The sequence below is a fragment of the Oryza sativa genome, chromosome 12 (genome assembly GCF_034140825.1).
Source record: "Oryza sativa Japonica Group chromosome 12, ASM3414082v1".
Taxonomy (NCBI): Eukaryota; Viridiplantae; Streptophyta; class Magnoliopsida; order Poales; family Poaceae; genus Oryza; species Oryza sativa.
Window position 1 is genome coordinate 3961308 of NC_089046.1, and position 23811 is coordinate 3985118.

At 41.5% G+C, this 23811-nt stretch overlaps 4 protein-coding genes across 5 annotated transcripts; 3 read left to right on the plus strand and 1 right to left on the minus strand.

The window, feature by feature from the left end:
* The first annotated feature begins 459 nt into the window (after positions 1-459).
* On the plus strand, positions 460-3792 carry LOC4351659 (aspartic proteinase Asp1-like). Its single transcript, XM_015765190.3, has 9 exons — positions 460-689; positions 893-1010; positions 1520-1755; positions 1851-2084; positions 2518-2656; positions 2737-2925; positions 3007-3079; positions 3178-3265; positions 3344-3792. Exons 1-9 carry the CDS (start codon positions 523-525, stop codon positions 3453-3455), a joined length of 1356 nt encoding a protein of 451 aa, XP_015620676.1. The 5' UTR covers positions 460-522; the 3' UTR covers positions 3456-3792.
* Positions 3793-4039: 247 nt separating this feature from the next.
* Positions 4040-5969, minus strand: LOC136354762 (uncharacterized). The gene has a single exon (XM_066306456.1). The coding sequence runs from the start codon at positions 5967-5969 to the stop codon at positions 4254-4256; it is 1716 nt and encodes a 571-aa protein (XP_066162553.1). The 3' UTR covers positions 4040-4253.
* Positions 5970-6237: 268 nt separating this feature from the next.
* LOC9269277 (putative receptor protein kinase ZmPK1) lies at positions 6238-11804 on the plus strand. Of its 2 annotated transcripts, none has more exons than XM_015763262.3 (4): positions 6238-6588; positions 6677-6782; positions 8374-8617; positions 9318-11804. In XM_015763262.3, exons 3-4 carry the CDS (start codon positions 8590-8592, stop codon positions 11630-11632), a joined length of 2343 nt encoding a protein of 780 aa, XP_015618748.1. In that variant the 5' UTR covers positions 6238-6588; positions 6677-6782; positions 8374-8589; the 3' UTR covers positions 11633-11804. The 2 variants fall into 2 exon arrangements, with proteins under 2 accessions (XP_015618748.1, XP_066162391.1); XM_066306294.1 differs by having other exon boundaries at positions 6409-6543.
* A 3144-nt stretch (positions 11805-14948) lies between these two features.
* On the plus strand, positions 14949-23786 carry LOC9271186 (aldehyde dehydrogenase family 3 member H1). Its single transcript, XM_015762688.3, has 10 exons — positions 14949-15241; positions 16133-16201; positions 17592-17688; positions 20686-20892; positions 21008-21123; positions 22048-22152; positions 22239-22411; positions 22506-22596; positions 22728-22877; positions 23341-23786. Exons 1-10 carry the CDS (start codon positions 15038-15040, stop codon positions 23581-23583), a joined length of 1455 nt encoding a protein of 484 aa, XP_015618174.1. The 5' UTR covers positions 14949-15037; the 3' UTR covers positions 23584-23786.
* The last annotated feature ends 25 nt before the right edge of the window (positions 23787-23811 follow it).

Genomic DNA, 23811 nt, shown 5'->3' on the forward strand with positions numbered 1-23811 from the left:
GTGTCAAAACCAAATGCATCTTAGAACTAAAGTACACTTTTAGCCTTTTTCACTAATGATGTAAAGATGATCAAACCACATGCAAAATACCTTTCTCCACAGCATCAACAAAAAGGCATATAACCACCACCACCACACCACCTGACCTTGCATCCATCTCAGAGGTTACCTAGGAGAAAAGGTCATCTCAAGTTCTCAATTCTGAAAAGAACAAAGAGGCTCTGAAACCCCCATTGTTGTTCCTTGCTGCTGCACCCAACAAAGAACCTTCCATTGCAATACATTCCATACTTCCACTATAAAACCCACCATTTTGCACACATCCTCTCCTCTCATCTCACCATCACCATCACCATCCATCGAAAAAAAAATCCTCTCCTTTTTTTTTCATCATCATCTTCTGAAGAAATCTGAACCAAAAAAATATATATATATTCAGAGAAGAGAAGGGGAAGAAGCAGACAAGGAGAAGGGGGCAGAAGCAGAGCTTAGCTCTCCCCTCCTCCTCCTCCTCCTCCTCCCATGGCGGCCGGGTGGGCCCGCCCTGCCGGCTTTGCCCTGCTGGTGGTGGTGGTGCTGGCGGCGGCGGCGAGCGCGGACAGGCCGGCGAGGGGCGGGCTGTCGGTGACGGCCGGGGCGGAGGAGTCCTCCGCCGTGTTCCCGCTCTACGGCGACGTGTACCCCCACGGGTATGGCTCGCTTCCATCCCATCCTCTCCTTGATCCATTCGGCCCCGCTCTGATCCATTCCTCTCCTCCGGCGCCAAGAACTAATCAACTGACTGCAAATTTTGGTCTTATTTGGGGATGGATTTCTGTGTGCGCCCCTTGGAGGCATCGATGAATCAAAGTCCTAATCTGAATTTTTCTTTTTTGTTCTTGTTGTTGCGCAGATTGTACTATGTGGCGATGAGCATCGGCAACCCGCCGAGGCCCTACTTCCTGGACGTCGACACCGGCAGCGACCTCACCTGGCTGCAGTGCGACGCCCCCTGCGTCAGCTGCTCCAAGGTAGTAGCATTCTTCTCTTCTTGGGATCCACCTCCTCCAACCTGCAATGTCCATATTTGGTGATGTCTTTGTGTCTCTTTTTGTTTGTGTAATCCAAGATTTGTCTCAGTAGTAGTTTTTTCAGGGGAGAAAATCTCCTTTCCTGGCTTGTGCTAGTAGTAGTTAGGATGATGAGGTTGACCTTTCAAAAAGAAATAGAGATGGTTTTTATAAATTGGGATGATGATTTTGCATGCTGATGCTGTAAAATGTCCCTTTTTGTTGCTTACATCATTGTTGGGTTCAGTTGGGCTTGAAGCCTATTTATGGGCATCTCTTATTCAGTTCTCCATTTCTAAATGTGGTGTTGATTGTTGAATCCATTTTTGGTCTCCCATGGATTATGTCAATTGCTATATTTCACTCTAGCTCATTGTAATCCTCATTAGAATGCATTCTTTGATTGCTCTTTTGGCTCAAGATCTTTTATTATGTTCAATGTTGTCTTGCATGGTGATGGTTTGGTACAGGTTCCGCACCCGCTGTACCGACCAACAAAGAACAAGCTGGTTCCATGTGTGGATCAGATGTGCGCCGCTCTGCACGGTGGTCTGACCGGGAGGCACAAATGTGATTCACCAAAGCAGCAGTGTGACTATGAGATTAAGTATGCTGACCAGGGATCATCACTTGGTGTGCTTGTCACTGACAGCTTCGCACTCCGACTTGCAAACTCCTCAATCGTCCGTCCCGGTCTTGCATTTGGGTATGCTACTTGTAACTGGTTAGATATAACATTGGAAGACGATAAGAATTGGCCACTTGATGTGGTTCTTGATGGAGGCCTTTTTGTGTGTGCAGGTGTGGGTATGATCAGCAGGTTGGGAGCAGCACTGAGGTGTCAGCTACTGATGGTGTCCTTGGGCTTGGGAGTGGCTCTGTCAGCCTGCTTTCACAGCTCAAGCAGCATGGGATCACTAAGAACGTGGTTGGCCACTGCCTCAGTACAAGAGGTGGAGGGTTCCTCTTCTTTGGTGATGACATTGTGCCTTACTCGCGTGCAACGTGGGCTCCTATGGCTCGTAGCACATCCCGGTGAGCCCTATTATCCTTGGACTTCATTTTGGTCTGACAAACATGGGTTGGGTGCTCAGTGCTTGTTTGCAACAATGCTTAAGTAAATGCAGATGACTAGTATCATGTTCGAATATGATGTTGAAATTGAGTGGTCGATCGTTACTAGTGTCAAATGACTCCCAAGATTAATTGAGAGCAGCGTAGTGAACATGGTCATTTATGGATTTACCTTTTTTTCTTTTTTCTTGGAAATCACGGATAATTTTATACACTGCATTTTGCTCTGTATGGAATGTGTAGCGAATCTTGGTTAACATGTTTGTTGTTTTTGTTATTGTATACCCATATTGTTGATGGGTCTTCAAACTAGGCATGGACATGACCCATCTTAAGAATAAAATGACATGACCTGTATTTCCTAGTTTCAAATGATCTGAACTTCTATTTTTAGGAATTACTATTCACCTGGCTCGGCAAACCTTTACTTTGGTGGCCGGCCACTAGGTGTGAGGCCAATGGAAGTAGTCTTTGACAGCGGCAGTTCATTCACTTACTTTTCTGCACAGCCATATCAAGCACTTGTTGATGCAGTAAGTTTTAAACATTTCCCATTCTGACATCACAGGATTGATAAATAAACATTGGGGCTTATGTGATTTGTGCCTTGCAGATTAAGGGTGATTTAAGCAAGAACCTGAAAGAGGTACCTGACCACTCTTTGCCTCTATGCTGGAAGGGGAAGAAACCATTCAAATCTGTTCTTGATGTAAAAAAGGAGTTCAGAACAGTGGTATTGAGCTTTTCTAATGGCAAGAAAGCTCTCATGGAGATCCCTCCTGAAAACTACCTTATTGTCACTGTAAACATTCTAGAACTCCGCATATTACTAGTAATTAATTATGCATTACTGGTTGCTAACATTTTCTTATGTTTATGCTAGAAATATGGGAATGCATGCCTTGGCATCCTCAATGGATCAGAGGTTGGCCTCAAGGATCTGAACATTGTCGGAGGTAGGAAGTTGAGACATAAACAAGCAACGAAACTCCCTAGTTCATCTTCTCACATATTTCTAATGCCTTGGTGTTAATCTTCTTCTCTCCTATCGCAGACATCACAATGCAAGATCAGATGGTGATATATGACAATGAGAGAGGGCAGATTGGATGGATCCGTGCACCCTGTGATAGAATCCCCAAGTTTGGATCTTCCCTTCTGTGATCATTTCACACACCTGAACATATATACCCATAATTACTCTCTGTTTATTCAAACAGTGACAATACCATTCATGGATTTGAGGACGGTTATTGTTGGCCTCAGTTCCCCAACATCATTGGTTATCAGAATGAGCAGTCCGCAGTCTGTTACAGTTCAATTACAAAATGAGCGACAAGGGAAAAGGCCATTAGGATGATAGAAGGACCAACCGTCAGAAGGATGAACATCAAAGGGAGGCTCTACACGGTATTATTAGGTGAATGTATTCTTTAGAAAAGAGAAAATCTAGTTACCTGTAAACATCATCATGTTCATATGAAATAAAATTATGATGTTCCTATGAAACAGTCCCAGTCCCAGTCCCACTCTTGGTTGGCACAAAGTTCTTCCTGTATACTTGTAAGACTGAATATAATTAGTTCCACAATCTGTTATTGGCTGGGACTATACATTATGTAGTCTAATATGCTATGTATATGATTTGTTAGCTGATTCCTTAGTGTCATTGAGTAATCTGAACATGTTTATTATCAGTATCATAGGGAAAGAAAACAAAGCAGTGCCTGTACATGTTACAATGTTCTATTCCCTGATATGTTCGGTGTTCTTTTCAGGAGTTGCTATGCATTTTTCTATTCTTTGACAAGATCACATCTAGGTAACTTGTGAAATGCTATGTGTTGCTGTCATGAATCATAACATAATGCTAGAATTATATACTTATCAGGCCAATATTTTTGTAGAAAAAAAAATACTCATGGAGCGTACACTGTACAATCGGATTCAATGCAAATAATCTGGAAGGCCAGTGTTTGATTGAACCTGTCACCACAACAAAAATCAGTCCTAGCAATAAATCAGGGATCAGAGTTCTTCGATGACTACTGCAAGAACTTAAAAGAATCAAATCTCTTTCCAAACAAACAAATTGTAAACCATCTCTTAACATCAAATGACTTTTTTTTTTCATTCTCTGTGCTGATTGCTGAAAAAGTCATGTCCAAAATCCAACTCCGTCATGATGCCGGCCAAATCCGGCAGAGGCTCGTCGCTGCCGGCATCGACGCCGGCGTTCTCCCCGATCAACGGCGGCATCGCCTCCGCCACGAGCTCGCCGAAGTTGTCGCCGTCGTCACAGGATGGCTCCTGCTGCACCGACGGCAAGGCACTGAAAGCGAGCTCCGGCGGTAAGCCACGCGGCGGCGCGGATAGCTCGGCCGCCACGGCGTCCAGCGGTGGTGGCATTGTCTCTGCCGTCGCCGTCGCCGCCATTGCCTCCGCCGCGTTGGGTCTAATTCGCGGCGTGGGCGCCGCGGCGGCATATGCGTTCACGTCGCCAACGGCGGCGATGGCGGAGCTAGCCATGTCGTAGCCGCCGCCGGTGGGGTCTAGCAGCTGCGGCAACAACTGTTCGTCGGGCGCGGCGAAGCCAATGGACAGCATCTGCACCATTTCCGGGTGAAATTCGTATGCGCCAACTATCTCGCCACATTCCTCCGGCGTCAGCGCCGCCGCGAGATGCCCCTGGTCATGGCCAAGATCGCCTTGCTCCGGCGCCGGCGCCACCGCGACATGCGCGTCGTCATGATAGCCTTGCTCCGGCGTCGCCTCCGCGTCCACGACATGCGCGTCGTGACTGTGATAGCCAAGATAATGATCTTGCTCCGGCGCCGCCGCCGCCTGCGCGAGATGGCCGTCGTGGTGATAATGGCCAAGATAACCTGACTCCGGCAGCGGCGCCTCCGCGACGACATAACCCTGTTGGTGATGTCCCGGCGCCGGCGCCGGCGCCATGGCGACCTGTCCAAGGAGGGCCGCGGCGTCGTCATCGAAATCGCCGTGGCCAAGATCGCCCGACGCCGGCAGCGCCGCCACGGCGACCTGTCCGAAACGAGCCGCTACATCATCGAAATGGCCATGGCCATGGCCAAGCTGTTCGCCTGGCGCCGGCAGCGGCGGCGCGGCGACCGGCTGTCCAAGGAGTGCCGCGACGTCGTCGAACAGTGTCGCCAGAACCGTCACCCGGGCGTTCCTCTTGCGTCCGTCGGGCCCGACCGCCACGCCGTCCTCCCCGAACAGCGCCCGCTTCTCGCCGGCGGGGGCGCGCGGCGAGAGGTAGATCTTGCAGAGCACGGGCTCCATTCTGTCCTCCTCGCCGCGGGCGGCGGCGGCGCCATCAGCGGCGGAGCTCGTGTACTCCTCCATAATCCATGACGTCTTCTTCGTGGAGTTACTGGAGTAGAACCCTAAGCTGTCCCTCTCCCCGCCGCCGCCGCCGCCGCCGAGCACCTTCTTCCCCTGCTCCACCTTCCACCGCCCACCGGCGGCGACGACGCGCTCGGCGCGCTTGTTGCCGGTGGTCCTGCGCGAGCTCTGGCGCTTGCGGTGGCAAAGGAAGAACCACTTGTACACGCAGTTGCACCAGTATCCCGGCCGGTGCCGCCGCCGCAGCGCGTCGGGGCCGTCGCCGTAGACGTCGGCGCCGGCGACGAACCCGGCCTCCATCTCCGGTATCGTCTTGCCGGCGATCCACCGGTTGAGGTAGTGGTGCATGGCCTCCTCACGCGTCGGGTTGAAGTATACGCCGGGAGGAAGCTCCACCGCCTTGTTCTGCTGCGGCGTCGCCGGCGGCGGTGGCGGTGGCGGTGGCGGCGGCAGCGGAGGAGGAGGGTCCACGTCCATCTCCTTCTCCGCGCGGTGGTTTGACTGCTTTGACTTTTTTTTTTTTGGACCTTTTTCCGGTTTGGTCTTGCCTTTTAATGGCAAAATTGATGGTGCCAAACCGAGTCAAACTTGGGTTCGGGCCGTTCGGCTAAGCGGGCTCAGGAAATTTTTTTATTAAAATGTTTAAAAAACTTTTTTGTTTTTTCAAAATTTCTGTAAAAATAAAAAAAATGTTCAAAGACTCGGAGTCGGAAATATTTGCTTACGTTTTTGGGCTTTCTGGGCTGTAATTTCTTAAGGCCTGTAGCTAAATCGGCCCATATATGAGCCGCCGGCGAGGCGAAGGCGGCGGCTTCCTCCGCGACTGCGGCTGCGCCCACGCCGTCGCCGGCTCGCCGCCGTCGGCAGTTGAGGCGAGCCCGGCACGACGCCAGTGCGCTGCCGCTATCTTTGTCCTCCGCCGCTTGCTCGCATGGGCGGCGCTGTCTCCATCCGGCCAGCACCGTCTCACGGCGGCGCCGCGTTTGTGGGGGGAATGGGGAATGGCCATTCGCAGCAGGGAGCAGACTGACGAAATCCCTTCAGATTGGGGGTCTCTCTTCTTCTAGAGTTCGATTTCCTCTTTTTATCAGAAAATGTTCGTTTTCTAATCTTCGGTTTTGAACAAAATGCCTTCGAATTCAGTTTTTATTCGGATTCCGGATTATCATCTTTGCTACCTGCAGGGTCTTGAGTTTGCCAATGGAGGATACCTGGTTTATAGACGACAGCATTTTGCAGGGCTTCCAAATACACTGCCCGCATAGTTTCAGTTCGAAGGAAATAAATACTGTGAGCCTCACTTGTCTGATGCAATGTTTCTCATCTTAGTACAATCTGCCTGGTATAAATTTACATTTTGAGCTGTTATTTTGAGTAGTGGTACATGTTCTTTTCATCCTGTCGTGCTGGTGGCCAGTTGAATTCCTGAAGCCGAAACCTTTTTTCCTGGCATGTTTCTGAAGTTAGATAAAGCTAAATGTTCAACACAAGAATGCTGTTTCACTATGATAGTTATTCTTCATGCTGGTCATATGATTATAGTTATTCTCTCACGATGACCATAAGTTTCGATCTTGTGTCTATCCTTTCAGACTTTAAGCTATGCCCTAATGAACATGTCAAGCCATGTTCTTTGTTTTACCAGCAGTTTTTGTCACCCATCAGTAGTTTCCATCACCTATCTTGGTCAAAAGTTGGAATCCCTAAGGTTGTGTAAAGTCTAGCAAGAAGAGATGATATCATGATTTATATCTTCTCAAAAGTGGCTAAAATAACCTATTCCATTCAACTTTCTCCAAATTGTTTGATTTTTTTCTTGGATTGTATTTGTTTGAATAATCTATGTCCATGATGTGTCTGATAACTAATAAGATATTGTCTTTGCCTTGATATTTATGGTATTATCAAGTGACCATAAAAAGGTAAAAAAGATCGCCAATAAAGTATGTTAGAGGTGGACGATGTTCCCCTAAACTTGCATGATCCCACAAACCAATAGAGAAAACTCGTGTTTCCTTTAGCTGATGATTGACACATTGCATGTGTGGAAAGCCTACAACTTCTCATCTTTGAAGTCAAAAAATAGTTGTTGACGGTGATGAGTGAACTATATCATATATTATTGAGAAGACAGTTTATAGTAATGCCAAATAATTTGAAAAGAGTATAATTCTTTCTTAATTAGTCTTGTGCCAGGGGTTTGTGTTGTTTAACTCCAACTTGATACAAAATAATCTGTTAGTTACACACCTAAATCATATACTACCTGATATTGTGTGCTCTGTTGTAGTCAATAAGACTTTGTTTTATTTTGTGTTTCCACCTATCATGACCATGGCCTTCTTGTCTAATTTTTTGGTCTTCGGTCTTATCTTCTAGGATGCATGGTGCCTCCCCTGATTCAGGCTTGCATACTTGCTATATGGATTTGAGTGGCCTATATACATGCTTGTCGGGGATAACGATTAATCTGCACTTTATTTGTTGCAGCTATATTGCAGTCCTGATTCTTGATCAGCAATACCTTTGTTGCTGTTAGTTCTATCTCTGAAGTCTGAAGAAGAATATTTTCTTTGGGATGCTAGATAGCATGCTTTTCGTTCCATCAAATTGATGTTTCATTCAGTAGTCTATAGAAATAACAGGAACTGCACAGGCACCTTCAAATGCCCATTGTAATGCTGGTGATTAGTCTCCGTGTGCAGTTTTTTTTTTTCTTTTCATATACAATTCCATCACAATCCTATTACAGGGAAATGATGGAGTGTTCTTTGGTGTGCATTTTCTTTCCTTACAATGGGTTTATGTTTGAATAACTAAAATCGAGATGCATCATTTATTTTTCTTAATTCATGCTAAGTGTAAACTTTTTTTTCTGTAGCATTTTCCTGGACTTGTTGCACTATCAATTGAAGAAACTAGTGGAGACTGCAAAATTATGTTGTATTAAATTCAAGTTGGATTGGCCATCTGATTTTTCATTCTACTGTTCAAAAAACTTGGTTATTCTTCAAATGATCTCCTTGGACCTTGGGGTGACTTGATGACTTCCCAGTGAGATTGTAGTATTGCACTACATGTAATCATAAAAAATGGTATGCCGAAATCTAAATCATTCGTCCCAGGTGAGTTATCTTCCTTAAAAATACCCCGATATACCCAGATCTAGATTGTTATATAATGTTTTAGAGAGTAACTGAATGCAAAAGTACACCAATAATAAACCATACTAAACTACTTGCATAATTGTCAATTCATAAACAAGAATTAAGGAAAAATTAATTGGAACCTGTGTCAAATTAGATAAACCAAATTATCACTGGCACCCACTTTTTTAATGATATTATTACTATTCTCAATCAAGAAAAACATATATTTTCCAGCATTCTGAGGTAATCATGTGCTTGGCCTAAATTTATAAATATATAATAGATTTAAGCAAACATATAGTAAGACCTGAAATCTTCAACTTGGTGGACTGCCAAACTGATCACGGGTGACATCTAGTCATCTATCATAGGATGAAAAAACAGATGAGAGAAGGAATATCATATTGGACTGTATTCCAAGGTACCCCAGTTGATTGAATTATTAATCTTAATTAGGTACCTAATCACTTGCCATGTGCTTGTTCATATTGTTTAATTGCAATTGTACAGAACTATGGAACTATGCATACATGCAACTGATTCCTTTCCTCCTCCTGCATGATACAGTAGCAGCATTTTTTCTCCTTGGATCTTGCTCTTTGAAAGCATATCATGCCAAGCTCTTTATTGATACTAAACCTCATATTCTTTTCCTTTCTGGCTCCTATTTCTGCAGTGGCTGGTCATGCTAATTACCTGCATAAAGGGTCTTCCCTCTCCGCGAAGCATGCCTCTAATGTACTGCGGTCAACGGATGGCACCTTCTCGTTCGGCTTCTACAACCTTTCATCCACTGTGTTCACCTTGTCAATCTGGTTCACCAATTCAGCTGACAAGACCATCGCCTGGAGCGCAAATCAAGACCGCCCTGTGCATGAGAGCGGGTCGAAAGTCATGCTGAACAAGGATGGAAGCATGGTTCTCACAGACTATGATGGCACGGTTGTCTGGCAAATCAGTAGCTCTGCAGAAGCTGTCCGTGCCGAGCTCATGGACTCTGGGAACCTTGTGGTGAAGGATCAAGGTGGAAGCATCCTATGGCAAAGCTTTGATCATCCAACCAACACTCTGCTCCCGATGCAGCCTGTTACAGCCACCGCAAAGCTGGTATCAACTGATCCCTCACACCCAACAAGTTACTACACTTTACGGTTTGATGATCGGTACGTTTTATCACTTGCTTATGATGGACCAGACATCTTTAACCTCTACTGGCCTAACCCTGACCAGAGTAGCTGGACAAACTATAGGATCTCTTACAACCGTAGCAGGAGTGGTGTTCTTGATAAGCTGGGGAAATTTATGGCGAGCGATAACACAACTTTCTATGCCTCAGATTGGGGTTTGGAGATTAAGAGGAGACTCACGTTGGACTATGATGGAAATCTTCGGCTTTACAGCCTGAATGAGTCAGATGGGAGCTGGTACAATTCTTGGATGGCTTTCTCCCAACCCTGTGAAATACACGGCCTTTGTGGTTGGAACGGGATATGTGCATACACACCAAAGATTGGCTGCTCTTGCCCTCCTGGTTATGTGGTCAGTGATCCTGGTGATTGGAGCAGAGGATGCAAGCCAGCATTCAACCTCACTTGCAGCAATGATGGCCAGAAAATGAGCTTTGTGCGCATTCCTCAGACTGACTTCTGGGGCTTTGATATGAACTATGTCATGTCAACATCCCTGCACGCTTGTAGAGCAATGTGTTTGGCGAGTTGCTCCTGTGTAGCATTCGTGTACAAAGTGTACCCTAATGGCTGCTTCTTGAAGTCTGATCTCTTCAATGGCAAGACAGTTTCAGGATACCCTGGTGCAGCATATATCAAGGTTCCTCAGAGCTTTCTGTCCCGGTCACAAGCACATGTTTCTGAACTTGCCAATCGCCATGTTTGCAATGCATCAAAAACACAAACGTTCAATTACGCTACACAGAGCAACAAAGGAACGGGCATGATGTGGTACTACTACTACTGTTTCCTGGCTGCATTCTTTCTTGTGGAGCTCTGCTTCATTGCTTTTGGCTGGTGGTTCATGGCAAAAACACACTCAGCACGATCAGCGATATGGGCTGCGGAGGAAGGCTACAGGGTTGTAACAGATCATTTCCGTAGGTTTACCTACAAAGAATTGCGGAGGGCTACTAGGAATTTCAAAGATGAGCTTGGCCGTGGGCGATATGGCTCTGTGTACAAGGGGATTCTAGATGACAATCGCATAGTTGCCATCAAGAAGCTCAAAGATGTGAAGCAAGGTGAGGCCGAGTTTCAGACAGAGGTAAGTGTGATTGGAAGCATCTACCATATGAATCTGGTGAGAGTAATGGGTGTATGTTCAGAGGGAAGTCACCGGCTGTTGGTCTATGAGTATGTAGAGAACGGTTCATTGGCCATGTTCTTGTTTGGTAGCAAGGGACTGTTACAGTGGCAGCATAGGTACAAGATTGCAGTTGGTGTGGCCAAAGGGCTAGCTTACCTTCACCATGAGTGTATGGATTGGATCATCCATTGTGACGTAAAGCCTGAGAACATACTTCTCGACCAGGATTTCGAGCCCAAAATCAGCGATTTCGGGTTCGCGAAGCTGCTACAGAGAAACCAGACTGATCCCAACATGTCAAAGATCCGAGGAACTAGGGGTTACATCGCTCCGGAATGGGTTTCTGGTGTTCCCATAACTGAAAAGGTTGATGTGTACAGTTACGGAGTGGTGCTTCTGGAGTTAGTCATGGGGCTTCGAATGTCTGAGCTACCAGCAAATGGCAGTGCAGATGAAGGTGCTGCATTGAGGCAGTTAGTGTGGACAGTAACAGAGAAGATTAAAACCGGTGACCAAACATTGATCGATGGTGTTGTTGATCCTAGATTGAATGGCAACTTTGTGCGCTCCGAGGTGCTACTGGTGCTGGAGTTTGCTGTTCTGTGCCTGGAGAAAGAAAGGAACCAAAGACCAAACATGAATCATGTGGTGCAGAAGTTCCTTTCGTATGAATGAATTCGACAATTTTCCATGTCCCTGTCGCCTGTTTACCTTAAATGAAAGCCATAATGCAGTTTTATAATTTTCGTACTACTTGGATGCAATGGAAACAAATGTTTGATGTATCACTCTTGTTCTTGTATTACACATTAATTCAAGATGATCCTGTGGTTAGTTGTTTTGATGAGATCCTATATATGTCTGTTTCACAGTGTTTTCCCTTTTCACTGGAACCAATATATTTAGCCTTCTAATGATCTTTTGGAATTATCTCTACACCATTGTCGCCTGATAGTTATCGTCTCAATTGTGCACAGATTTGTTTGGCTGTATCTTTTCCCATTCTGGGTGCATTTCTCTTCTCTTTAGCTAGCTGTCTGAATTTGATGTACTCGTAACTGTAATATTCTCCAATGGGACTGAAAAATTTGGACACCTACTAAACATTTCTGAGATGCATAATTTTTTGTGCGATTTATTGGGGAGTGAAGGACATGAGATGTATCGTTGAGAAATCTGGACGTCATCCCTTTCAGGCTGAAAGGACGTCATCCCTTTCAGGCTTGAGTGCGGCCGTTCTGTGGGTATCTGATGAGGCACAAGGGGACGACCTGTGGACTTCTTCTCCTATGGTTGTGTTTAGTTTAGCGCAAAGTTTAGATTTTAGTTGAAATTGAAGATGATGTGGCTGAAAAGTTTCGTGTGTATGATATGTTGATGTGATGGAAAAGGACTAAAGTTTGGACCAAACTTTGGATCTAAACACGGTCTATGTTTTCTAGTCATGCCTAACTAATGTCACCAAGAATCTTCTCTTTTGTTAGCTACTACTAGTTGCTTTTGGCATCATGTGTGCCTAGTCACACACATACCGCTACACGCACACTATTATCACGAATCGTGATGAAAACGCCCTCTAACTTCGCTAAAATTCTATTGAAAGTGTATCCATGTGTACGTAATGCTAAATATTTATAAGCAGTGGAATAATTTTATTGATATTTGTGTAATGCATAATGTGTCTTTCCTTTCACACATGAGTATGTCCGTTCGTTGTGTGTATCTGAGAAGGCACAAGGCTACAACGACTACCTATGCAATATCTTCATCTCGTATGTTTTCTAAGCATAAACAATTAAGCTATTTTCTTATGAAGAGAAGATATTTTACATAAAATCTTCTCTACTCTTCAATATGAAAACCTCTTCTGCCCTAGGACGGGAGACGGCGACGCTCTTGGCGAGGCGTCCTATTTTGCTTCTCAGCACTAGGTTTCGGTTATAATCTTTCAGGGCTATAGAAAAACAATAGATACTTTCTCCGTTTCAAGTTGTTTCAAGTTATAAGATGTTTTTGATTTTGGTCAAAGTCAATCTGTTTCAAGTTTGGCTAAGTTTATAGACAAATATAGTAATATTTATAATACTAAATTAGTTTCATCAAATCAATAATTAAATATATTTTCATAATAAATTTGTCTTGGGTTGAAAATGTTACTAGTTTTTTCTACAAACTTGGTCAAATTGAAAGCAGTTTGACTTTGACCAAAGTCAAAACGTCTTATAACCTGAAACAGAGGGAGTACTTGCTTTGGGTGTCATTGAGTGTCTCTAGTCATTCTTTCATTAGCAGAGCCAACCCTAGAGACTTGTGGGGTCAGCTAACCCCATAGGTTTCTTATTATTGTTATACCCACAAGTATACCACACTCACCCACCCCGCAAATATATCTTATAACACAGTTAAAAAAAATTGAGATCAACGGTAAATTAGTAGTAACCTCACTAAAATCCAATTGAAATTGCACCGCATAAATATTTATGACGCCGGAATAATTTTATTGATATTTTGTATAGTAGATATATGGTTTTAAATATGTAAGGGGAGTCGGCTTTATTAAAAGTTTTAGTTCTGGCTCTTCCGTCTCAACATTGTCAAATGAGACATCAAGATAACAAACTTTTTTTGTGTTCTATAGAAATTTGTGGTGTTGTTGGAGCTAGTGGTCATTATGTTTTTGAACGAACAATAAAGCTCGTGTGCTTAATTTTAAAAAGAATAGGTCTTATTTTAATATCTAAATGAAATCTTCCACAACGCTCTCGATTCCAATAATTATTATTTTTTGCATGTGCATTTAGTTCTCTGTTTTTTTGTTGGGTTCCATGTTTAAATGCAGTCAAGAAATTTCCTTTACTTCTGTTGTTCCTCTGTACCGTAAACAACCGAGCTTCAGAAATTGAAAGCAAATAAGTTCTAATGTGAATTTATCCAAAAGAAAGTTAATTCACCAGGACAACTAATTCTTTCCAAGGAAAAATAAATAAATCTCGGAAATTCCATCCCAGTAATTTACAAATGCGGTACAGTACTCCCCGCAAAAAAAAAAATGCGGTACAGTACAACATGGCCTAAATCCTCAAAAGATACAGCCGTCACAAAACCAATAGAGTGAATTACATCAATATTGATTAAAAACGAAAAAAATATTAAATGTGTTAAATTTATGTATATGCTGGCACTTCAACTAAGGAAAAAGGAAAAATAAATGGCTTTAATAGACCGAAAGCTCGTTACTTTAGTTGGTTGATATCATGTACATTATGATACTACTATGGACATTATAATATTATGTGACTTGCTAGCATGTATTTTAAACTTTTCTATTGTTGATATAATGTTAATTGTGTTGTATACATATTCAGCGTGTCAAAATTATATCCAATGTCCTTAAAAAAATTATATCCAATGCCATGCGGCATTTTTTTTAAGAAAAGTCCTTAATTTGATTAAAATTTTATTATATAGTTTGTAATTTAACAAGAAACTAGTCAGATTTTGACGCAAGTAATCGCTTTCTACAAAATTCATTCGATATTCTAACTTTTCGGTTTAAAAACAATATTGAACCGGTCCACCCAGCTTAAAGCCTTACCCTTGACACGAATATTCTCAGCTAATTATTCCTTATATAAGTGGTAGACAACGTATCAATCGATAGCGAGATATCCGTGGTGCCTTTTAATCTCAAAAATATGTCGGTCCAATTTTATGCATGTGCTCAAAATATGTAAACACACGTGTGTTGTGTGTGCCACATTTATTATGTGTTTTAAAAAAAATTCGTTCTGACATTTTGATTCGAAACAAATCACCGGGATTTAAATCGCAACCTACAAAGTCCCATCGTTTTTCCCACCACAAATTCGCTCGATATTCATGAATTTCGTCAAATTCGCCCGGGGTCCCATTTTGACGTTCAAACCGTCTGGTAAACCCTGCGTGCAGGGGAGAGGTTTATATATACCCCCCACACGCCTCCGCATCCTTCGCCACCATCACCAGCAGCAGCAGCAGCAGCAAAGCCTTTCCATCCATCGCCGGCGATCAGAGGCGATCGAGAGAGAGTGAGAGAGAGAGATGGCGGCGGCGAGGAGCGTGGGGATGGAGGCGGAGGTGGCGGCGCTGCGGGGGAGGTTCGCGGCGGGGGGGACGCGGGGCGCGGAGTGGCGGGCGGCGCAGCTCCGCGGGATCCTGCGGATGGCGGCGGAGGCGGAGGCGGAGGTGTGCCGCGCCCTCCACGCCGACCTCGCCAAGCCCTACACCGAGTCCTACGTCCACGAGGCAAATCCAATCTCTCCCTTCTTCCTCTTCTTTCTTCCTATAAAATAAGATAAAATAATCCACCCAAGTAATCTCTGTTCTGTTATGATCGAGTTGGTTACTGGCTTACTGATACCGAATTGGTTAACTACTCTGATCTGCTGCCACATTTCCGTCCTTAATTTTCTGTCTCGCTTAGTTTGAAGCAGATTACTTGAGTGAATTGTTGCTGCGGATTGTCTACTTATTATAAAGATAAATTAAATATTTTAATAAATAAACATAAAAGACTCAAAATAAGTTGTCCAAACAATACAGAATATCTTTTAAGAAAATGTTTTTTTAGTGCGTAGGGTAAATAATCCTGTTGTAATGGTAAATAGTTTGAAAAGAACTAAATTGGTTATAGATTAAATATTTTAACAAATGAACATTTGAAATTTAAAATAAGTTGTTCACACAATATACATAATATTTTTTGAGAAAATGTATTTTTCAAAGCGTAGAGTAAAAGTAATCCTGTGATGGTGGTAAATAATTTGAAAAGTACAAAATTGATTAGCTGAATATTGGTTTGTGTTTGATTCATCGTACTTAGCCTTGACAATAGCGGCACAGTATACATCCTGAGACGTACAGTCGACCAGTTTCTACAGATATCGGCCGTTGATCAGTATTAGTACGTCGTTATTGCCACTTGTTAGCAGTTTTAATTACCATGATTAATGATGCTGATTTAGATGTTAACTGTGCTTACATAAACGCTCACAGCGCACAACGTACAACTGAGGAAAGGAACTGATCAATTTCCTGATCTGACGATTCTGAACATCAATTGCATATGCATATGCTGTTGCAGTTTGCCACTCTGTCTGCTCTGCTGATAGATGACAAAAATAAAATAATTTGCAGATTGCGCTGGTGAAGTCGTCCTGCAAGTTTGCCCTCAAGAATCTGAAGAAATGGATGAAGCCCCAAAAGGTGTGGATATTATGGCTGTTATCACTTCATTAAGGCTATGTCTTTATTGTGACTTCGTGACTTCCCAACTCACCTATCTCGTTTTTAACGCACACGTTTCCTAAATTACTAAATGGTGTGTTTTTTAAAGAAAAATAGAAATTCTATACGATAGCTACTTTTAAAAAATCATATTAATCTATTTTTTTAAAAAAGTTAATACTTCATTAATCATGCGCTAATTAATCGTTTTGTTTTGCATGCAAGGGATTAGTTCGCAACACAGCCATCCGAACACAGCCTAAATATCATTTACTCCAAAAACAAAATAAGTTTTTTTTATGCTCCTATAAATTATTTCTGTTTTTATATTGACAAAATTCACACTAAAGTATACTTTTTAAAGTCCGAAGTTAGATTTCTTATTTCACCCCAAGAAAAGAAAATAGGCATTCAGAGTTGTTCGATGTGTAGCTAGTCTGCTTGAAAAAAGTGGTTGCCAAATAAAATCCAGACATTTGATAAATAGATGGTCGTTTTCTTCTTCCTGCGCCACACTTACATGGTGACATCCGCGTTAAAATTATGTTACATGTTTTGAGTAAACTTGTTTCTTTTTAATGTTAAAAAATTTTGCACGCATTTTTTTAAAAAAAAATTCATCACTCAAGGTGCCTCTATTAGCTATGAAATGATATGTGCAGCTACGTAGTATCATTGTCGAGAATCGTAAGGCCATTTTCGTTCTCTTTTTTTTCACCACTTGGTAATTAAAGATCATATTGTATAGGTTCTTTTTTCAACTAGCCTAAGAACCTAAGGAGCGCATAGTAAAACAATCATAATTTAGTGTAACAGTCGATATTTTTCTGGAGGCTGATTACAGAGGAGTGGCAACTAGCCAACTACTATAGCACCTGATGCTCCTTCAGACATCTTAATAGTATCAAAATTGCCACAAAATATATAACACTATAAAGTGTAGCGATGGCGCCTCTCTTCTACCTAAAAAAACAAAATTTTGTTCATCAGTTATCTAAACCTTAATTAGAGTCATTAGTTATCTAAACCTTATCTAACAAGTCATTAATTAGAGTGTATTAGTACCCTATGTCTATATCCTAGCTGCTTCCCAATTAACCGCTCCCTCCGTTTCAAAATGTTTGACACCGTTCACTTTTTAGTACGTGTTTGACCATTCGTCTTATTAAAAAAATAAAGTAATTATTTATTCTTTTTATATCATTTGATTCGTTATTAAATATACTTTCATGTACACATATAGTTTTACATATTTTATAATTTTTTTAATAAGACGAACGGTCAAACATATACTTAAAAAGTCAACGGTGTCAAATATTTTAAAACGGAGGGAGTAATTAATTAGCACACGTGTGTACATGGCGTTCAGGTCACTGCTCCGCTTATGACGTTCCCGTCGACGGCGAGGGTGGCGGCGGAGCCACTCGGCGTCGTGCTCGTCATCTCGGCCTGGAACTACCCTTTCTGTAAGTTGGACCAAAACCAAATTAACATTCACATATGATTTGATCTTTCTTTCATAGAAAAGTAATTAATTTACTGCGTGCCTTGAACATTTTTAACTCAATCGATTTGTTTGCAGCAATTACTATATTAATATTAATATTGTTCTAGAATGTTGTTTTTCCGTTGAGTAGCAGAAGTCAAACACGCAATTCCGATGGAAACACATAATCCGTGTTCCCTGTGCATGACATGCCATTGACGTTCATGTCTCATTGGAATTAATTGTGAGATGAGAGCTTCGTTAATGTTGGTCACTTGCTCAATCCCTCCTCACAGTACCCGGCTAGAGTTTAAAATTTTAAATAATAGTCAGCAAGCATTTTTAAAATTTTAAGGAAAATCTCAGCATTTTAAAATTTTCAAATACTGAGACTATATGCGATAAAACCATACACAATGGTTTCATATATAACTAGATTTGACTTAAAAAAATACTTGCATAATATTTTTTGTGGTCAGGGTTGCTTTCAAACAATCCCGCAATAATAATATAGTATCATTTGATTTTGCAGTGGACTATGATGATTTTGTTTGGTGTAACAATCTTTTGATATTTCAGTATTTGACACTGATTTTAATTCTATATTGAAAAGATAGTAATATATTCTGAAAATATGAAACAATTAGAACAGATATGGCAGTTGGACCACACAGGAAGGGAGGCCTAGACTGGAAACACATTACGGCATGTAAGAGATGGAACTTTTAAATAGCGTTGAACGAATTAATTACGCATTATGGCCACGGTCTGGTTGCTATTGCCAAATAGACTATTTTCTAAAACTATATATGTTGTGCCAATGCATTGCATGGTTTTATATAAAAAAAAAAGTTCCCAGTGGTACTAGGAAGAGAGAGAGCGAGCATGCGCGTGAGCACAAATGAGCTCACATTAGGCAAATATAATAAACAAGCTCTCACAAATATAAGTATATATTCCAAAAAATAAAATTATCAGTGAACATATATTAAAATTGTCATAGAATTTATTTTTGCCAAAATACCATCCAAATTAACAAGTTGTGACGACATAATAGTATGGAATTGGAGGCAGTTCCTCATCGAAATTAATGCCCATCTTCTCCATTTTTGTTCTTTCACGGGCCAGGGGCTAATTTTCCTTTTACCAAAAATACTCCCAAGATATAATTCTAAATTGTTTGGTTATTCTGTCGATGACAAAAATACTGGTTAAAAATATATCCATTTTTTCCTTAGATTTCTCCAAAACTCTCTTTGCTTAAATTGATCATATACATTTCCATGAATTGGGCTTCATTAAAAAAAATCTGAATTTGAAAACTCCAACCCACTCAATCCACTTGTGAGTTACTCCCTCCGTCCAAAAAAACTTAATCTAGGAGAGGATGTGACCCCTCCAGATTCGTTGTCTTAGGAGGGGTCACATCCCTTCTAGGTTGAGTTTTTTTTTTTTTGGGACGGAGGAAGTAGAATTGAGTATTGCAACAAGTACATCAGGCCCACCCATGATAAATTCTTAGATTCAACATTTATATCCATTAATTTCAAGAGTACACATACATGTCTACATTTTTTAGGGAAGTATATACATTTCTGCTCGATGTCTCTAAACACATGTGTGATGTGTCTCGTTCTAGTGGTTTGCATTGCATGCTTGCTCAATCCAAGAACTTGACTCATGCATATGGCTTGCATGATGTGATGTGTATGGTTGGTGATTTGCCACCCAGTACACATGATTTCCCTCCTACGGAGTACATTGCAAACAAAAGTTTAAGTGTGGTTCTGAAATTGTGATCCATCTTTATCGATCGACGTCTGACTGCTTGAGCTTCAATAAATTCAGAATTAAATAAGCATCTTTTGAGACGCTGACTAGCTGGTTGCCGTAATCGTTTGATTACTAGTGGACCATAGTGTTGGCATGCCAATGCGAAGTCTCAACCTATCTATTAATTGCTCAAAAAGAATTCAGTTTTGAGGTGTGTATCAGACAGAAGCAGAGGGTTCCGACAGCAAACTCTCAACCACCTGCAGCATGCAACTTCCATGATGCCTCTATGCAATACAGCAACAGAAAAATAATAACATGAATAGAATGCGAAAATGCTTTTCTACTATAAACAACATCATGATATTGGAGGAACATATATCTATTGCATTATTAAAATATATACTCCCTCATTCCCTAAATGTTTGACGCCGTTGATTTTTTTAAGCGTATTTGATCGTTCGTCTTATTCAAAAACTTTTATGAAATGTGTAAAACTATATGTATACATAAAAGTATATTTAACAATAAATCAAATGATAGGAAAAGAATTAATAATTATTTAAATTTTTAGAATAATACGAACGGTCAAACATTTAAAAAAAAAGTCAACGGCGTCAAATATTTTGGAATGAAGAGAGTAGATTATAACCATATGGGTTGGTTGATTATAACCATGGGCTTTATATCAAATTCGATTGTACTATTAAAATCTAAGCTTGTGTAGAAAAATCGACTAGGCACTAGTTAAGACAACGCTAAAAGAGAAATTATCATGTTGATCAGGCAAAGTGAAAATAGAAAAAGATCTGCACCCTTTATAGTGGTGGTACAATATCATGCTGAGTAAAAGAAAAAGAATATTTCTCAAATGAAAAACGATATTTGAGTTCAACCAACCCTTAATTTCCTGTGAAACCATAGATACGTGCACTTAAATTTTTACTGCTCTATCCTTAATTTTACAGCTGTTCTATAGAATGCAACAAAATATTTTGAAGTGAACAATTTTTCCAAAATTTTAACTGTTTTTTTTCGTCGAGGGTAAAATCATGTAACTAGAGCTATATGCCTAGATGGAACCAGCATGCATAGATATTCTTTTAATTTCCTCATGTTATCTGTGGTTTAGATCGAGTTAGCATTTTATTTTATTGCCAGTAGCATTGATCAAGCTAATATTACTTTTGCTTATCCATTTCAGTGCTGTCGATCGACCCGATCATCGGAGCGATCGCCGCCGGCAACGCCGTGGTGCTGAAGCCGTCGGAGGTGGCGCCGGCGACCTCGTCGCTGCTGGCCGAGCTGCTGCCGCGCTACGTCGACGGCAGCTGCATCAAGGTCGTCGAGGGTGGCGTCGCCGAAACCACCACCCTGCTCGAGCAGAAATGGGACAAGATCTTCTACACAGGTAGGTTCTTAGTTCTTGATTCTCATTGTCGCCATTGATGGAGTTCGAGAAGTGATCGAAGCTTAGCTCCTCTTGCAGTGGCTCTGAAATCTGACGAAACTGGGTGAAATTGCAGGGAATGGCAAGGTAGGACGCATCGTGATGGCGTCGGCGGCGAAGCACCTGACGCCGGTGGTCCTGGAGCTCGGCGGAAAATGCCCGGTTGTTGTCGACTCTAATGTCAACCTCCATGTAAGCAAAGCACAACACAATTCCCCTCTATGAATTTGCATTTTGCACCATAAACTTTGGTGTTTCAGGATTTGCTACCCCCATGGGACACTGAGACCTACTCCCCTCGGTCACAAATAAGATATAAAGTTAATAAGATATAACTTTGACCACTTTATTCTTTTCTGTAGCATCCAAAATTAGTTGCGTAAGTGTAATACTTCCTCCGTCCCAGAAAACAAGCCGTTCAATATTTCCAGTATTATCCCATAAAAATGTCATTAGACTAGCAAACTTGATTAGATAAGTGGGCCGTCTATTCCTTCAGGTCATCTGCCAATGAGTTTTGAAAAAAATACATTGATTAATTGTATGCATATATTTTCTTTGTAACCTGCTGAGTGTGTGCTGACTTAAATAAATGACAGCCGAATCAAATAAATTGGGGTAATTTGATCATTTTAACATGAAGCAAATTTTGTTGACAAACCTTAAAACATCAAGATTTTTTGGGACAGAGGAAGTAGTATGAAGGTTTTTATTATAACAAGTTTGTCTTTCATTTTTCATATGGTAAAACATATATTTTTGAACAATAGCCATGTTTAAAATTAATTTATGTCGACTTCGCAGATGTTGGAATGACACTTATTTATGACTAGAGGGAGATAGGTGTCATATTCATGTGCCTATAGCACGATAGAGTAAAACGTGCATCGTTTCGGGTGTAGAATCACGTAGAGCACATATAGAAACACGTGTTAATAAGATGATAAGATAGAAATCCTAACGTGCTAGCTTCAAATGTAGAATCATATAGTGCACACTATTCGTTCATATGACAATATTTAATTTGATTTGAAGGTTACTTAGAGTTCGAGTGTACAATTATATAGGATACCCTGTTCGTTCATGTCGCAATCTTCTCTTTAATTTGATTTGAAGGTTACTGCCAAGAGGATAGCCGCCGGGAAATGGGGTTGCAACAATGGGCAGGCCTGCATTTCTCCTGATTTCATCATAACAACAAAATCATTCGCCCCAAAGCTGGTAAGAAAAAAACTCATTTTATATTGAATATTTAAAAGAATATGTGGTGAAATGGTTTTAACTAATCAACCGTGCCACGAACTCAGCTGGAGGCTCTAGAGAAAGTTTTGGAGAAGTTCTACGGGAGGGACCCGCTGCGATCATCTGACTTGTCGCGAATTGTGAATTCCAACCATTTTAACCGGCTGAAGAAGCTGATGGACGATGAAAATGTCTCTGATAAGATCGTGTTCGGAGGTCAGAGAGATGAACATCAGCTGTAAGTTGACTGAAATTTTACAACTCTGACAAATGCTTCTGAATACATGGTTTGGATGATCAGTTAAAATTTTATTTGTTTGCAACATTTTCAGAAAGATAGCCCCTACAATCTTCATGGATGTTCCTCTTGATTCAGGGATCATGAAGGAGGAAATCTTTGGCCCCTTGCTTCCTATCATAACGGTTAGAGCTAATAAATGACCTTTTGTAGTCAACTACAGATGAGTTTCTGTAGATTGACAATGTTACCATTAGTTGGGAAATTAATACATGATGGACAAATCTCTGTTCTCACATGATGCTGCTGTCCTTAGGTTGATAAGATCCATGAGAGCTTTGCTCTCATCAACTCCATGACAAAGGCACTTGCAGCCTACCTCTTCACCAAGGACAGCAAGCTCCAGGAACAATATGAGGCAGCCATCTCTGCAGGAGGAATGCTTGTCAACGACACAGCCGTCCACGTAATAATCAGCATTAATCTGGCTTCTAATTTTGCATCCAAGCTTTTCATTTACTCGCAAAATCCGTACTAATATGTCCCTTAATTGTGCATTTAGTAGTCATTTCATGACTTGCATGTCAACTGATGCAAAACAATAGTGCTAACCAAATGATTGATTCTAATTTCTCGTTCCTTTTTAGCCATATTTTCATAAATATCATTAACTATAACTGCATGCAAATATTTTTCATAGCAATTCTACTGATATCAATTTATTATATAAAAACATAAGCCAGTGAGTTAAAGAGTACTTTAAGGTACGTTTTGACTTTTATTTATGAACACAGAGAGTAATAATCATCATTAATCTGATCCTTAATTGTGCATTTTAAGCATATCATGACTTACATGTTAACTGATGCAAACAACATTGCTAACCAAGTGTGACTGATTCTGATGTGTCTGCAAAAATACCACTGCAGCTAACAAACCAGTACCTACCTTTTGGAGGAGTTGGGGAGAGCGGCATGGGAGCCTACCATGGCAGGTTCAGCTTCGAGGCCTTCAGCCACAAGAAGGCCGTGCTGGTCCGCCGCTTCGCCGGCGAGGCGGCGGCGAGGTACCCGCCGTACTCGCCGGCGAAGCTCAAGATCCTCAGGGGAGTGCTCAAGGGCAACCTGGGAGCCATGATCAAGGCTATCTTGGGGTTTCCAAGAGGGAAATGAAATCTTATGTCCTCAGCAATGTATATTTCACCATGATAAAAGATGTATGCTGTATGTTTTCTCGATGAAGAGAACATTTCAGTGCAGTTGTGGGTATAAAATAAATATGTATAGTAGGATTGGCAGATGTAATTTTATATGGATGATGACCAAGTTATCTGGTAATAAAGGAAGAAGATCTGGAAGCAGATGATCCAAATAAACTATGAAAAGTAACTTGACTTGAGA

Coding starts and splice junctions, on each gene's coding strand:
- LOC9271186 (XM_015762688.3), top strand. CDS start 15,038: ATGGCGGCGGCGAGGAGCGTGGGGATGGAGGCGGAGGTGGCGGCGCTG. Junction 21,124..22,047: donor ACTCTAATGTCAACCTCCAT/GTAAGCAAAGCA, acceptor TTTGATTTGAAG/GTTACTGCCAAGAGGATAGC. Junction 22,597..22,727: donor CCTTGCTTCCTATCATAACG/GTTAGAGCTAAT, acceptor TGCTGTCCTTAG/GTTGATAAGATCCATGAGAG.
- LOC136354762 (XM_066306456.1), bottom strand. CDS start 5,969: ATGGACGTGGACCCTCCTCCTCCGCTGCCGCCGCCACCGCCACCGCCA.
- LOC9269277 (XM_015763262.3), top strand. CDS start 8,590: ATGCCGAAATCTAAATCATTCGTCCCAG. Junction 8,618..9,317: donor ATCTAAATCATTCGTCCCAG/GTGAGTTATCTT, acceptor CTATTTCTGCAG/TGGCTGGTCATGCTAATTAC.
- LOC4351659 (XM_015765190.3), top strand. CDS start 523: ATGGCGGCCGGGTGGGCCCGCCCTGCCGGCTTTGCCCTGCTGGTGGTG. Junction 1,011..1,519: donor CCTGCGTCAGCTGCTCCAAG/GTAGTAGCATTC, acceptor GGTTTGGTACAG/GTTCCGCACCCGCTGTACCG. Junction 2,085..2,517: donor ATGGCTCGTAGCACATCCCG/GTGAGCCCTATT, acceptor TTCTATTTTTAG/GAATTACTATTCACCTGGCT.